General features: G+C 39.8%; 1 protein-coding gene and 2 long non-coding RNA genes across 5 annotated transcripts in view; 2 read left to right on the forward strand and 1 right to left on the reverse strand.

The window, feature by feature from the left end:
• LOC146463107 (uncharacterized) overlaps positions 1-13,262 on the forward strand; it is a 38,021-nt gene extending 24,759 nt beyond the window's left edge. Inside the window, exon 2 of the long non-coding RNA XR_014856994.1 lies at positions 13,081-13,262. This is a non-coding gene — a long non-coding RNA (uncharacterized LOC146463107). The remainder of the gene's footprint in view (positions 1-13,080) is intronic.
• Positions 1-15,890, reverse strand: part of LOC146463109 (uncharacterized) — a 37,389-nt gene that overhangs the window by 7,928 nt on the left and 13,571 nt on the right. The gene's annotated exons all lie outside the window — the stretch shown is intronic.
• On the forward strand, positions 2,594-11,607 carry LOC146463112 (cytochrome P450 10-like). 3 transcript variants are annotated; one of them, XM_085084832.1, is made up of 10 exons: positions 2,595-3,475; positions 4,375-4,565; positions 5,148-5,435; positions 6,537-6,634; positions 7,227-7,393; positions 7,577-7,655; positions 8,642-8,798; positions 9,425-9,468; positions 11,282-11,396; positions 11,486-11,607. In XM_085084832.1, the coding sequence occupies exons 1-9, from the start codon at positions 3,042-3,044 to the stop codon at positions 11,390-11,392; spliced, it is 1,569 nt and encodes a 522-aa protein (XP_084940958.1). In that variant the 5' UTR covers positions 2,595-3,041; the 3' UTR covers positions 11,393-11,396; positions 11,486-11,607. The 3 variants fall into 3 exon arrangements, with proteins under 3 accessions (XP_084940960.1, XP_084940958.1, XP_084940957.1); XM_085084834.1 differs by having other exon boundaries at positions 2,594-3,475; positions 7,227-7,404; positions 7,588-7,655; positions 11,282-11,607; XM_085084831.1 differs by having other exon boundaries at positions 2,596-3,475; positions 11,282-11,607.

The following is a 15,890-nucleotide window of genomic DNA, read 5'->3' on the forward strand; positions in this document are numbered from 1 at the left end:
TCATCGGCAGTAATCAATGACTAATCAACTGATTACCTATCGATTACCTATTGATTACTCATTGATTTCATTGATGCCATTGATGCCATCGATTAGTTATGCCTGGTTGCTGCCGCAGCGAGGGAGCCTGAAGCGACCGAGCAAGGTAGCGACTCTAATCGGCACAGAAATATACTTATGGGGCCTTGCGAGAGCTTTCTTGCAAAATGCAAAGGATTGTGGTCGCGCAAAGATCAAAGGAACAAGGCATTGTGGTTAATTTTGTGGGCACCACAATGCAACATGCTGCTTTGCTTTTCGACTGTGTGTTTTTCCAGTTCCGGACAGAGCAAGGGAGTAGAAATCAAGGTGAGTATTTTTTGTAATTTTGAATGCCCCTTATTTTGCGGAATGTTTCTACTTCGTTTATATTTTCTAGACTGCATCTCTTTTAATTTCAGAACCCAATATATTTGCAATTTCAGCGTCAGGTATATCCTCGAGGTATTAAAAAGTGAAGGGAAATTTTTGAAAGTTGTGTTGTTGATTACGTAAGCTTATCTGCGTTGATTATTTCCAACTTTGTTCATTTTTTAAATACAAAACGTAGGCACTCAAGCTACGTACCTACACTATAATTTGAACACTACCTCACGCGAAAAGCAAATAATGCATACAAGGACTGTATTTGTAGAAGAATTATTCATGTTTAGCTATGTTTCAGAACTCTCGAAGCCAGCCGCGCCGCCGAAATCGCTGAAACAGCGTATTTAATTACAATCGTGCAATCTTCTGATTATATTTTTTCAGCAGCGCAAAACTGCATTTTAATAGCTCAGCTTTAGTCATGAATACGTGAGTAACATACGAATTTCAAATGTTTTACTGGATGTTAGTCGTTTTCAATAACATGCTTGACATGTAAACAACATTTTATTTTCTATCAGATTTTCATTTACGCGCATCATTGTATTCACGGCAAGGTCGGTAAACTTTAGTATTCCATTGCTTCCTTTGGTGTGAATTTTCACATTTCGTTCTAAACTTGATCACTTGGTGCATGTTTATACGTCTCGTTCCAAACTTGATCACTTGGTGTATGTTTATACGCCCCGTAAAACAAAATGTAGATTCATTATCTTACCAAATAAACAAGTGAACCAGGAAACAACATTTCAAATGTCCGATATTTTTAGCCTTGTAGCTGTTTCACAGGTTTTTTGTAATCACTTTAATAGAGGGCGTTTTGGGAACGCTCACTACTATACTTAGTAACAGTAAGTATTACTCAGAAGTCTGTTCCACTGCCAAGTAAACTCACACCACAGTTTATTATATATTTAACAGTTTCAAACAAATACAATTGTAAGTTCTGTTTCCTTTGTTCTTTCAGCATGTCATTAAATACACATTTCCGTTGTTATACACGTTTCTTGTCATCACTGCGTTTTCCCGTTTCACATAGGCACCATGGGTCATTTTCAACTCTTTCAGCCTCCCCTTCTTATTCTCATCATAACAGCACTCACCTGCCTCCCCAAGGCAGCATTCACTGCCGTTCCGGTATACTAGTTTTAAGTAAAGTCAGGCGGAATTGATTTTCGATCAGTGATCGATCATCGACTGTTTTGAATGATTACGTATTGCGAACAAAGTAACCTAACTCGTTACTGAGTTTGCCTTTTGGTCGAGGGTCGAGGGTAACTAGTCGAGGGTAAATTGTCGAGGGTCGAAAAATTATATTCAAAATTATTTTCAAATTATTTCTGAACTTCGTCAACTCAAAAGTTCACAGGCTCGTGTTTACTCGAGTTTCCGGTGCCTGGCCCTAATAAATACGGTTAAATTATTTTTTTTCCGGACCGCGAATTCGAATTATAGCAGAAGTTAACGCGAACGCTGAAGAGTTGGAGCTGAACTTTGGTACGAAAAAAGCAGTCGACAAGTGTCAGCGTAAGATAAAGTACCTGCTGGATAAGTACAAGGATGCTAAACAGTGGAATCGAAACCAAAGTGGCGGTCATATTAGAAAATCGGTCTTCTACGAAAAAATCGATCGAGTCCTCGACGTCTCTGTTGTCTACATGCAGTGTTCACTCGCAAGCAAGGTCACTTGGGTTCGAAGAATTAGACGTCTCAATATTAAGCACAACATAAGCAGTATTTCTGTCTCAATTTGAGCTTGATTTAAAAGCAAAATACAAGCAATAACGATCAGGATTTAAACGTGTTCCATTATTGTTTTGGCGCGGAACAGAATAAATTAGAACGAAATATAATATACATCACCGCTATTTACAGTGTTTGTATGGAAATCCGATGCAAATAATTTTCATAAAACATCACGTCTGAAAAATTCTTGAATTGGAAACTTTTGACACCAAGAAAAGGATTTTAAGAAAAGTTGGAGGGATGTAGCTGTGCCAGAAAGCGTCCAGTCTTGTTTTGAAGTTTCCATCATTACATTTCCATGTATTTTTTCCCGCGAACTATTTTTAGAAGTAGTTGACGGCTGCTTCGCTATACAGACAAATGTATGGAAATGTCAAAACGCAACTAGATGCTTTCTAGCACAGCTACATTCCTTATTTTCTATAAAATCCTTTGCATGATGCCAGAATTTTCCAATTCATGACTTTCTCAGAAGCGGTGTTTTATGAAAATTATTTGGCATTGGATTTCCATACAAAAACTGTTATTTCAAGACGTGTTTCAGTCAAAATGGCAGTCACGCATGACAGCCAATCGAGTACAATTGAGACGTTTGAATTTTCCCATAAATTGGCAGCTATTCAAGATCAAGACCTTTCTTCAGACATCTGAGGTTAACATTTAAGGTCAGTTTGCTTGTCGTTTCTTTTGCCAATAACATGAAAATGATCCAGCTATACCGGTCACGACCCGGGATCACGATCCATGGTTCGTGACCCAACTACACTATATTTGGTTTCACCCGAAAGTTCTAATTCAATGAGTACCATTTGCATTGATTGATGGCAATCACATGATGTTCACCTCAATAGCGTCTCTTGTCATGCAAAATTGTGTAAAACTCATACGAAATGGCTGCAGCGAAGTTCGCTTTCAAGGAGGCGTTTTCATCGCGTCTTCGCCTTTTTCTTCCCGTATCTTCACGTCTGATTTCACAAAGAGCAGAAGCAATCCCTAGTATTCATTTACAAACACCAGTCGATGACAAACCCTTATCCATCGATGAAATCCCAGGCCCACAGGGAAGGCTATCAACAGCAGTAGCCTTCTACCGCCAAAGTGAGGGATTTAGAAAATTTCATAAGCTCATGGAGAAACTTTTCGACGAGTATGGCCCGATATTTAAAGAGGATGTCACTGAAAAGACTCCTGTCGTACATGTTATGGAACCGAAGGACTTCGAGACTGTTTTCCGAGCCGAGGGAAAATATCCCAGGAGGATGCAAATGTATTTTCTTGACGAATATAATAGAAGAAGGGGCCTGCCTCCAGCCCTTGCAAGCATGTAAGTACTTTTCCTTTTGTGTTGTACTTAAGGGTGATAAGACAGGTATGGTTAGGTAGTCGAATCGCAAAATTCACACGATTTGTAGTGCGCTGGGTTGTTAATTTATTCAATGACGTAAATCACGCATCGGGTATCACGCAATCCTTTTAGTTACTGAAAAGGCATTGCGTGACCACACAACCTGAAAAAGGTTTAAAAGCAGTACACCAAAAAGACATTAGGGGGGACTGCTGGGGCTGAAGGGTCAAAGAAACAAAGGAGAGGGATTCGTTTTTCTTTCTCCCCTCACCCTTGGTGTGTTTTCACCAAGCGCTTTTTTCTAAGCTTTGTTCACGAAATGCAAGGGTTCGAAACGACATAAAGGAACAAGTCTTCTTCACAATGAATTTTCACTTTATTTGAGAGAATTTAAACTTAATTTAGTCGAAGAAGTTATAGCCATAGCCATAGGGTACTATGAGAATTCGTCGCTTACGATCATGCGCCATGATCCGAGTGATCTTGGATCAAAAATCCGGATCAGGATTTTCCTAAAGGAACGCACTCTATAGTCAAAGCCGTAGCCATAGCCCGATGACAGTCGGTCATAGTCACAACCACATTCATAGCAATACTCATAATCGGCGATCACTTTTAATCAAATCATTCGAAGGGCAATTGACTATTGGATAGTGGATATCTCTCACGGACAGTAGAGTGCCTGAACCATTCCATTCGATTTCCGAGCGCACTTGTGTGTTTCGTCAACGCCCCGCGACTCTACAAAAAATCTATCTTCTTGTATTTCCCCAGGGTGTGGAAAATCACTTCCTCGTTTACTGGCTCGATTAGATGTAATTTTTTTAAACTGACCTGAACATTCGGGTCAACACTCATTTCGTTGTTGTCTTCTACAGAAATGGTGAAGAATGGCAAAGAATTCGTGCAGCATTGGCACCCAAGGTTATGCGTCCAAAAGTTTTAGAAGAGAACATTGACAACTTCAATGCTGTAACCAAGGATGCTGTTGAGAGAATGGTGCAAATAAGGGACAGTAACGGTGAAGTTCCTGATTTGGAAGGGGAATTAAGCAAATGGTCTACAGAGGGTAAGGCGATCGATTCGATTAAACTTCTACATACATCTCGTTATGTATCTTTTCAATACATGCATAGCCAATAACTACCTTAAAACTTTGCTTACATAGCCAATGATGATAATGATGGTCCGCCGAGATAAAAGTGTAAAATAAAGAAGCGTACTAAACTAGTAAAGAGCTAATTAAAATACAGGAAGAATTAAGAGGCCAAACTTCTATTTGTACTAACTTCTACGTTAGTACAAATAGTTAGTGGCTAATTAAACCCTTTCAGGTTATTGGTACATAGGAGGATCAGATTGAGAGTTGGAAATCATAGACTAGCAATATGAATGGTTTACTTTGTCCCAATGTGGGATGCATGACCTACAAAATTTACCGGAGTCTACGGTCATATACCGGAATGCCCACAAAGAGCCCAAACGTGCAACATTCCGGCGACTAGCACGTAATTTCAGATAGCTCCAAATTGCTCAAGGTCATGTTAATCGTAATTTGTATTTGGTTTTTGGAAAAGGAACTTCATAAAACGTAAACTAGAAGCTCTGTCATCATGATCAGTTGAATATGGTGCTATTTGACTCTTCACAGGTGTTGGTACCTATGTTTTCGATACTCGTGTTGGGTTGTATGAAGATCCGCCCAATCCAGAAGCTACAAGGTTCATTCAATGCATCCATGACTTTTTTGAAAATGGTCATCACCTGTTGTTTGCACTTGTGGAGAAAAAGCTTTTACCTTATGTGGATACACCATCATTTAAAAGGATATGCAAAGCTTTGGACGAAATGTATGAAATTGGTGGCATGTTGGTCAACAGAAAAGTCAAGGAACTTCAAGAGATGGCTAACAAACAAGATGACTCACAAGAAACTGAAGGTAAAATTAACTAGTAGAACGAGAGACGAAGCTTGTTTGAAGCTTGACACCTTTGACAAGGTGAAGGTCAAAGGTTGAAACTTCTTTCAGTGATCAGCTTGCAGGGAGTTGCTTCTGCCTCTTCTTCTTCGGTGTGGCAAAATAGGCGATGCACACCATACGATTTATAAAAAAGGTCCCTGAAAACTGGCACAATCTTTTCCCAGCCTCCACTAATTTCATTTAAACGCGATTAAAACGTGGGTGTCCTTCAAGTTAGAAGCCTAGACAAATCCGACAACCAACCTGGTAGTTTTTAATGGGCGCGCACGGTGCAAACCTTGACCTTGGCCTTGGCACAACGTCATAAAGGTTTGAGACCCAAGCGATCTCTTAAAATCAATGATCGTTTTACATGTGCCCCGCTAATGTCATCTATTGCAAAAAATCCACTTTAGCAAAAAGTTGCGCCTTGGCCAGGAAGGAGACAAGGCAACTGATTTCGCGAACATCTTGTCGACGTTGAAAGCAATGACAAAGATGTATCCAAACCAGTCACTGAACACTTTTGCCTGCCCAACTATTCTTAAAAACACATGGCAGTCTTTGGCATTTCTCTGCATCAAGATAATGCTGCAGAAAGCCGCACAAGTTTAGAGCAAACATTCATTTTCCAAATCGGCACTCTTGATCCCCACGGAATCAACGAACGCTTTTCATTCGAATAATTTAGTGACCTATCAATTTCCCTCCAATAATAAGCCCATCCGTGTATGAACCTTCCAAAAAGGTCCTTTTAAAATCTAAGCCATATGGTATCTAATATCTGTACTTTTAGCCATCACAAACTCGCTAGCTAAATTAGTCGTATATTATTGCGTTCGACGAAGGAATACGCATACTATTTGCGTTAGGATGCCAAGCGATTTCAGGGTTTGGACGCATTTGTAAGGTTGGATCAAATCGCCTCGATCTCGTGTAGTTACCGTTCGTGCCATGGTGATTAACGCATACTCAACAGTGACAAGACTGCAGATTGATTGTTACTAGAATTTACCCTAAAGTGATTTGAATAACAATCGTTCATATTTAACTGTTGATTCTCTCATTTTTGATTGTCAGTTGTTTCATTGTTGTCCTATCTACTGGCTAAAAATGAGCTCAGCCTCGAAGAAATCTGTCAAAATTCATTGAATTTATTTGGCGGCGGAGTTGATACAGTAAGTGTATTCTCAAGTTAAATAAAGGAACAGTTCCCGTCAAAATATCGAAATTTCAACTAGATAACTTCCATCTTACATATATTAATACTTTTAACTGTATTCCAACATTTTGGTATCCATGATAACAAGCTTTCCACAACGATGTTTTTCGAAATTTGCTTCTTTCAAGCTTACTTTTTGACAAATTTGAAGTTTATTCCTGTGATGTATACAAAAAGGCATGTAATGCCATTTTAGCGTTTGCTTGTTTTTTGCTGTTGTTGTTGTTGTTGTTGTTGTTGTTTTGATTTGTGGTTAGTGAATTTCGACAGTTTCTGCGGGTTTAGAGAAATCGAGAGATCCAAGATGGCGGATCTAAGATGGCGGCTGTGAAGAACAAATGACGTTCTTCTCGCTTCATGTGAAGAACAAGGATTCTAAATAGACTGACTTTAATTGAAATTTGGTTGAGGCAAACTCAAATCTTGCAGTTTGCTTTTCCGCTTCACTTTTCTTGGCTGAAATTATTCCAGCCCATTGTGACTTTCCCTCGGCCCTGGCTATCTACCCATGGATTAATTAATAGTGTGTTCATTTATTGACTCACCAGACAGCGACCTCAGCCTTATGGCTTTTGTATAACCTAGCAAGAAACCCTGAGGTCCAAGAAGACCTTTATCAAGAAGTAACCAGCGTTGTAGGGAAAGACGGAGATGTTACACCGGGAAGTCTTGCAAAATTGTCTTACCTTAAGGCATGTGTTAAGGAGTCCGCCAGGCGAGTGTTACGTATAAACTATTTTTGTAAAGGGGAAGTAGGGAGCAACGTTGGTTAAAGCCTTTTTTTAAACTTTGGGTTATGTACTTTGGCGCTTCTGCCCACTTATGTCACACCAGGTATGCAAAGAATTATTCAATAACTCTTTGCCGGGTGAATTAATCATCTTATTTCTGTTGATAAGATGAATCCAGTGTTCTTATCTAACAGGCGAATACTAGAGAAAGATGTAGTTTTAAGTGGATATTTGATTCCCGCAGAGGTATGTTAATAGCCTGAACCCGGTTGTTCGAAAGGCGAGTTACGCTTATCCACGATTAAAAGCTAACCGAGGTTTTCATCTCGCTCTTTTCAAATATTTCTAAAAACTAGTTTTTAGCTGAAATTAAAGAAAAGTCAAAGTCGAAAGTGAAATACAAATAATTTGGAAAAAACTTTATCCGTTATTCGTTAGTAATTAAACTAGAGTCAAAGTGCACACTAAACAAGTTAGGGGGTGTTTACATGTGAAAACTCGCACCGGTGCGAGTTTGATACCGATATGATATTGTAATTTCATACCGTTTTTACATGAAGGGATACTTTTTGTCGACCGACGTGACTTTGGCGCCATATTGAATTGAATATCGAAGACTGCTCATGCGCTATCCGTTCCAGACTCCCAGGAGAGTGATTTCATGCTGGAGCGAACGGCCGTACCGCGTTTACATGACATCGGAACGCGTTTTCGTACTGGAATGAAAATCTCGCCCCGGTACAGTTACCGGGGTGAACTCGCACCGGTATGACTTGCTACGGTATGAGATTTTGTGCTGATATCATGTAAACGAATACAGAGCCACAAGAGGGAACTGGAGTGAACTCGTACCGGAATGAAAGTCGCGCCGGTATCATGTAAACACCCCCTTAGTCTACTCGTGTTTTGAACAGCTGGGTCTTGAGGGGAAGTTGCTCTGTAAGTTGCTTTAGCCAATCACAAGCTCGAACATCGCAATAAACCAATCACAAGTCAAAGCAAACACATGTAACCGGTCCAAGAGCGGGAAAACGCGTGCGAGCAAGTCATGATTGGGTGGCTCAAGTTTTGCTACCCAATTAAAGAGCGTAGTGAAGCAAGAGGAAAACAAACGCAAATTACTTTCGACACTGAATTGAAAAACGCTCTATCAGCCTTCCAAATGCTGCGACAGCAAGCCGGTTAAGAAAAAGTCCAAGACCTTAACTTTGTATTTTTATTATTTCTCGCAGACAATAATCCAGCTGGATTTTTATGTCACGGCTATCTCAGAAAAACACTTTCGCAATGCGTCAGAATTTAAACCCGAGCGATGGTTGAGAGGAAACAAGAAAGAAATAGATGCGTTTGCATTCCTTCCATTTGGGTTTGGCCCGCGCATGTGCATTGGTAAGTTTGTTTAATCAAATTTGCAATTGGAAACAGTGCGCTCCATTTTAACTTGACGCTCTGGATAACACGCCATTTTGTTCGAATCGAGAGGCGAGAGGCATGGTTGTTTAAAGCATTGAAATTTGGAACACTACACTGAATTCCACAAACCTTAAAGCTTTAGGTAAAGTGGAGAAGGAGGGTGCATGTCAGCGGGAAGTGGAAAGGAGCAGAAAGTGGGATGCGCAAGCGGAATTCCCAATATGGCTTGAAGTAGGGGGGAATGGGAAAAAATTGTACCGTTGTGAATTATAGAGGATGAAGCCACTGGAAACGGGGGTGTGAAATAGGATTAAAGGCAGAGATATAATATCTGTGATAGCCGATCCATGGTTAATTTCATTGGCTGCGGCGTTGCCATGGAGAAGGACCGGCTACGATTATGTGTCTTTTAGCCCTTAAATGGTTCATTTCTTCGCCTGCAGGGTTATATAAGTAGAGTTTTGAGGTCAAAATTTACCAAAATGCACCGTTTAGGCGATGTTTTTAAATCAATTTTCCTGGAAGCACGCTATTAGAAAAAAAGACTTATATGACACCCTCACGCGGCTGGCATCAAAATTTTCTTTTGCTTCATATTTCAGGTAGCAGAGTGGCAGAGTTAGAAATGCATCTTCTGGCAGCAAAAGTAAATTACTGCACACAGCGGGTTGCAGACTTATTGCTAACTATTAACAGCACCTTTTAAATAACCCTCATTAAATTGTGCTTTTATGGCTTCCCAAGTTTGGCTGCATTTAAGGTATATGAAAGACTATTTTACATGGCATGATGACGTCACATGACGTCATATTTTCTGAAGAGTCACCATTTTGGATTTGAAAAACCTTAGAAAACGTTCAAAAATTGACTCAAAGGTGAATCAAAAACAGTCATCGTCAAAATGCTGTAAAGAGCATAAGTTACATGAACTTAAGGTAAGTGCCTCCTTTAGCTACTGCGCACACGTTCTGCGCGTCTCGGGAGTGTCCGAGAAGCTCTGATTTCCTAAGGACGGTGCCTACTAAAACAAAGGTATTTTTGCGCGGCTAATGACCATGTAGGAAAAGCAGCGGATTTTGGAATCTAAAAAGAAAATTGGGCGTAACCATACATTGTTATGTATTTGAAAGCTTTTTAGAATTATTGAGCAATTTAACTATAAAAAATTGCAATGAAGTTGAAAAGTTTAAGAAAATTAAAACCACCTTGGTTAAAAGTTTAAAAAAGCGACGACGTTTCGACGTTCGCTTAACGTCATTATCAAGTCAACGATGAGTGAAATGAGAACGAATATAAATGTAAAAGAATTCCTAAGGGACACAAATAGAAGCGAAAATGTGTGATGATAATAAAATATTCGCACACAGAGTAACGTAAAGAGTTTGCCACGAATAGAGTCTTTCTGAGTGTTTTACTCAGCTGTACTCAGGGTTCAATTCCTTCATGAATAACATCTCAAAGATTAGGCAATCGAACTTTGATCCACATTTCTTTAGAACAGAGAATTGCTTGTCAACCACATCAGTCTTCGATAGACCGTGTTGCTCAAGGTGCCTCCCGATTGCAGAATATTTGTGTTCGTTAATGCGCTGGTGTAAATGACTGGCGTTGTACCCGACATAATCTGCGTCGCACAGATCACATTCAAATTTGTAGCCACGCATGATTGTTAACAATAGGGAGCTTCTTCTCCCTTAGAGCGAGAATTTGGCCAATCTTCTTAGACTGAAAGACGGGTTTAATTTGGACTCCAATGTTGGCGCTCAAAATTTACATTTGCTTCTTGACGGAGTTAGCTGATTGCTGATGTTTAAATGGTAGTGGGACCATGATGGTAGAGCTGTCATCTCTTATATTCTTGTCTGCATCGATGTTGTCGATATTATGCAAAAACTTGTTGGTCGCTGTATGGATCAAATTAATTGGGTAGTCGAAGTTGAGGAAAGTAGAGCGGAGCTTGTTGCACTCATCAGAAAACGTAGTAGCAGTAAAAGACAGCTGATGTGCACGATGAATCAACACTTTAAACTTTTAACCAAAATGGTTTTAAATTTTTTAAACTTTTCAACCTTCTCGCAATTTTTAATAGTTAAATTGCTCAACAACTCTCTTCTTCTACGTATTTTAGAATTATTGTTGCTTAATTACCTCAGAAATATGGCCCCTGATAAAATATATCAATACGAGGAAAAGCGTTTCATCACATTTCATCGCACTTTTTTTTTTCTTTTTTAAACAACTTCGAGGTGTTTGAAACATTCCTTGGAGTGTTTGATATAGCTTCCACAACTATTGGTAATATTGGAGAAAATCAAAGCAAAAGATTACTGATTTTTATGATTTCCAAACCTCCTTCACGGTAGTTATTTCCATTGTTTGCTCCTCGTGAATTTTCTGTCTCTGATTATGATGTTCCAACAAAGGAACCTTCACTCTGTTATTTCGTTGTTCTGTTTAAGGTCATTCAAAGGTTCCGGATGGAGTACCACCATGAACCACTGCATCAATATCAAAGATTGTCAGCGGGTCCAGAGAAACCTGTCAAGATAAAGTTTATTGAGCGATATTAAGATGTTAAGTGCATGTCTATAATACAAGGATTTACTGTAGCTGTGGCCAAAACTGTGATAGGTTATATCGTGTAACCTTGTTCAAACAAGGCTTTAAGTGTCTATAATACAAGGATTTACTGTAGCTGTGGCCAAAACTGTGATAGGTTATATCGTGTTACCTTGTTCAAACAAGGCTTCAAGTGTCTATAATACAGGGATTTCTATAGTTGTAGCCAAAACGGATAGGCTATATCGTGTTGCCTTGTTCAAACAAGGCTTTAAATTTCTATAGTGCGAGGGTTTTACTGTAGTTGTGGCCAAAACTGTGATAGGTTATATCGTGTCACCTTGTTCAAACAAGATTCTTCAGTTCGAAACCGCTGATGGGCAACCGTGTGATAATTTAGAGAGGAACAAGCTACCATCATTTTTACTCAATATTATCTAAGTCACAAGGGAGCGTCTTGAATAGTTCTTCCCTTCCTGGTAGGAAATCCTGGCGCAGCCGACAATTCCTATACTTCACATCCGCTTGGAAGGCCCAAGAAAAATTAGCATGTTATTTCCTATTTTGTCATGTAAAACTTCAAAAACATGGGAAAATCAACCCTTTTCGTTTCTGAATGGATAAAATTGTCGTTGAGAGTGAAAAAAGGCTAGCTAGCACTTTCGGAAAGCCAACATCTTCTCGTAAATTTAAAAGGATTGTGATTGTCTGTGTCTTCAAAATTCAGCTGGAGCACCGAACACATCAGGCCGTGTTAGAGTACTTAAATAATCCTAGACTGCAAGCAGTCCCTTTCTGGGCAGTCGAGATTGTGCGCTCACAGCGCAGCGAGACTGGAGCTCGTTTGCTCCAGTTTTTTCGCGCTCGGCTATTTCGTGCGACCTCTCGACTATCCAGAAAGGGACTGCTTGCAGTCTAAAATAATCCTTTTAACATACTCCGCCATGTGCTCCCCCTACCTAGCCTGGGAGCAAGCTCTCTTTAAGGTCAGACGCTGCTTCCCCTATCAGGCTTCCGCGGATGACCTAAAAGGAAACTTGATCGCAGGCTACCCCCTATCTGACACCTATGCATTCTGCTACAACATAACCACAGGGGGCTCTCCAATTAAAAAAGACATAAATTAAACGCATTTGTTGTTCTTCAAACGTTCTGCGAGTGGCGACCACTTGACTAATTAAGCTGCGGTAAACAAACGTCACGATTGGGGTCGAGTTTCCATCGGAAAGCGTTCGGAACTCTATAAATTTTCTCCGCGTGTCGGAAATTTCCGAGGAATTCCGAAACTTAAAAGTTGGTCACATTGCCAGTGATAGACGACCGATCCAAGGGTACCGATCGAGCTTTGTTCAAAACGTCCGCTGCTCAAAAAATTGACTCTGACTACAACAAAGGGAATCAATCTTATGCTTTAATATTTCCCTTAATTTTGTGCGGTACCCCTTTCACATATAGCGTGCCACTCAGTCACATATTACTGTATATGCGGGGTGAATCAGTTGCTTTCAGTTATCAAGCCTGCTTCCAGAGTAGAAAAATTTGTCCGCGTTTTGAAAACGGAAGATTTACTGGCTACAAGTGTAAAAACTGCTTTTAGAGCTTTTCTTTTTGTCGCTTGCAATCGCATTTCTTAAATATACTACATCTTTTGTTTAGCATTATAGTAAAATAAATGTAAAATAAATTCTTATAAATTAAGTATTGTAATTTAATTCATAGTTGTAAGTACGGTTTTACGGTCCAGCATTTGTAATACGAGTTCCCGGATCGGCAGATAGCTGTGGCCAATGACTCCCAATATATTATGGACTAAAAATAAATTTGCTCTTGGGGTGGCCCAAACTGTGGGTCGAAACCCGTCTTTAAGATGCTTTTTAACAACGTGTCGCGATCAATTTATTCTTCTTAAGTTATTCTTTCCCCGAATAAATGCTGGTCCTGAATTTGATTTTTTTTTTAAATTGAAAATATAAAAGCTCCTTCGTTTCTGCCTGCGTGATGTTTTTTTTTTTAATCAGATAAAAAATTAATGTCTCTGAAGCAAATTTAGTGTGTGATGGCCATCTTCCCTCGTTTCTTGGCCTTTTTCGCAGCTGTTAAGCCTACCGCACTCTTGAGGAAAGAGCTAAGCAAATTAAAAAAACTACCTCGCGAGGCGAATAGCTCAGCAGTTTTATCACGTGTGCGGTTAAGTTTTCCCGAGTTTTTCGCCTCGCGAGGCCGTGAGGAAAATATCTGTCGTGTTTGATGTTTGACATTTCGCCTCGCGAGGCAAATTCTCTCGAAAACTTAACCGCACACTTGAGGAAACAGCTGATTGCCTCGCGATGCCTCGATCGCTCGCAAGGCAGTTTGCTCTGCTCTTTCCTCAAGCGATGAAATGTTTGAAGGGGAAGGATGACACTCTCAGCATAAATTCCCTCTCTCTCTCTCTCTCCCAGATACACAAGTCCACAGTCCCTCATATCCCTTTCATATCACTTTCGTGGGATACATTTAGCACTGTAGTCGCACGGAGAATATGTTAATCCCTAGGAAAGGTTGCGTGACGAGGCAAAAGAGCGTCTGCGAGGGAGGCTATGCTAATCACGGATATCGCATACAGCTATTTCAATTAACGTTGTCGGATCAAAGCTTAAAAGCTTAAAGACAAGACCGAAAGTTTACGTGGGATTTTTATGAATAAATTTATCAAAATCAGTCATGTCTGGAGAAAACAATAGGTTGTAATTAGCAGTACAATGACCTGCACGTGCAGGGATGATTTTGATGAAATTATTCATAAAAAATAATCCCACAAAACATTGCGGTCTTGTCTTTTAGCTTTATTTTTATCCGACAACGTTAATTGAAATATCTGTATTTTCCATGCTTAAACGAAAATAGCTATAGCGCGTATCATGGTAATATGGTTTTAAGTAAAGTCAGGCGCAATTGATTTTCGATCAGTGATCGATCGTCGACTGTTTTGAATGATCACTATTGCGAACAAAGCAACCTAATTACTTGGGCGGAGCGCCGAGTTATAAAATAGGATTTCTTCGTATACGCCAAATCGCAGAGATCTACTGCGCGTGCGCTACATGTTGGCCGAGTCTGCGAGTCTGCATGTATTCATCATAAGCCGCCATTACGGGACAAAAAAAAAGGACGTAAAATTAAAACAACGAATATTGTATTCTTAAAAGAAAACAGCTAGTATGTGTGTTGTCTGCTAACTCCTTCCATTGAACGAAACTATGGGGCAACTTTCCTTTCAGGACGGATATTTTTCAAAATTCGACTTCAATTAACCTCAGACGCTCTCATGGCTCTTCTCGATAAATCCCCATTCGGTGTCAAACGTAATCGATAAGATCAGGCCGTAAACACTGAATTTACATACAGCCGAGCAAAACATCTAATTTCTCTGGCCGCAATATAAGAAAGAAAACGTCCAATTAACTTTAAAGATTCAAGACCATTGCGTGGGTGAAAGGCTTAGGGTAAAGTAGGAAACTAAAACTAAAGCTTCGAAAATAAATTTCATTCGAGTTCCAGTGTGAGCGATAAGATCTATTCACCAGAACAAATGTAAACACTGAAAGTTTGCTAATGCACAGTGACAATTAACGCTTGACGAATTAATTTCTTTATTTACGTTCACTTGGATAAAACCAAAATGTGATCCTCGCGGGAAAACAGGGAAAAAGGTGAACGCACGGGCACGCCAAATTGACACGCTAAACGTAGAATCTGAAAAAAAAAATCTTTCCTTCGCAGTCGAGTGTTAGCGTAAGATCGATTCATTGGAACAACCGTAAACGCCGAAAATTTGCATATTCATACCAACAACAACTGAGTACCGCAACGCTAAACGCATTTTTATTTTTACGTTAGATAAAGCCAAAATAGCAACTTTAGCACCTGGGCTTTAGCAAAACTGAAAGCCCCTTCAGATGTTACAAAACATTGAAAGAAGCCGTCGTTTGGATGCAGAACGGAAGAAATCGGTCACGTGCTAGGCAACCAAAATTGTCACGTGTCTCAAGTTTCATCCGGCGACGCGGCATTCAGAAAGAAAATATTTTCGGCGGTTCTTGGAAGGAAAAACTGGACGGTTTCTGCTTGTTATTCAATCGCCACAGAAGCTGCAGTGTCTTTCACTTTATAAACCCAGCTTCTTTCATTTAAAGCCCTTTTAAATCCTGGAAACACTCTCTTTTGTGTCATGATATGTTGTCCATTGGCAATCACGCAAAACCACTAAAAGAATGAACGTACACTTCGACCTTTGCGTTGCCTTCCAGTGCGAGTGAAGTTTATTTTCTTTTTTGCGTGTTTAATAAACAAATAACTGTAGACATAATTTGAAATAGTTCATTCTTTGGTCACTCACAGAGCGCTTTGATTTTGTCATTAAAGTTCTGTCCTATTCCAGTGATCATGAAATAGATTTGTTGAGTTAACTTTCTGTAAATCGGATGTTCTGTGAGGTTTGTCTTATCCGCACGCGTCCCATATTGCCGG

This window comes from Pavona decussata, unplaced genomic scaffold (assembly GCF_977016875.1).
Source record: "Pavona decussata unplaced genomic scaffold, jaPavDecu1.1 SCAFFOLD_180, whole genome shotgun sequence".
In the NCBI taxonomy this organism is placed as follows: domain Eukaryota; kingdom Metazoa; phylum Cnidaria; class Anthozoa; order Scleractinia; family Agariciidae; genus Pavona; species Pavona decussata.

Bases quoted from the DNA above. Each gene is read 5' to 3' on its own strand.
- LOC146463112 (XM_085084834.1), top strand. From the start codon at position 3,042: ATGGCTGCAGCGAAGTTCGCTTTCAAGGAGGCGTTTTCATCGCGTCTT. The intron at 6,635-7,226 runs GTAAGTGTATTC...TTGACTCACCAG, and splicing joins TTGGCGGCGGAGTTGATACA to ACAGCGACCTCAGCCTTATG. The intron at 7,656-8,641 runs GTATGTTAATAG...TATTTCTCGCAG, and splicing joins GATATTTGATTCCCGCAGAG to ACAATAATCCAGCTGGATTT.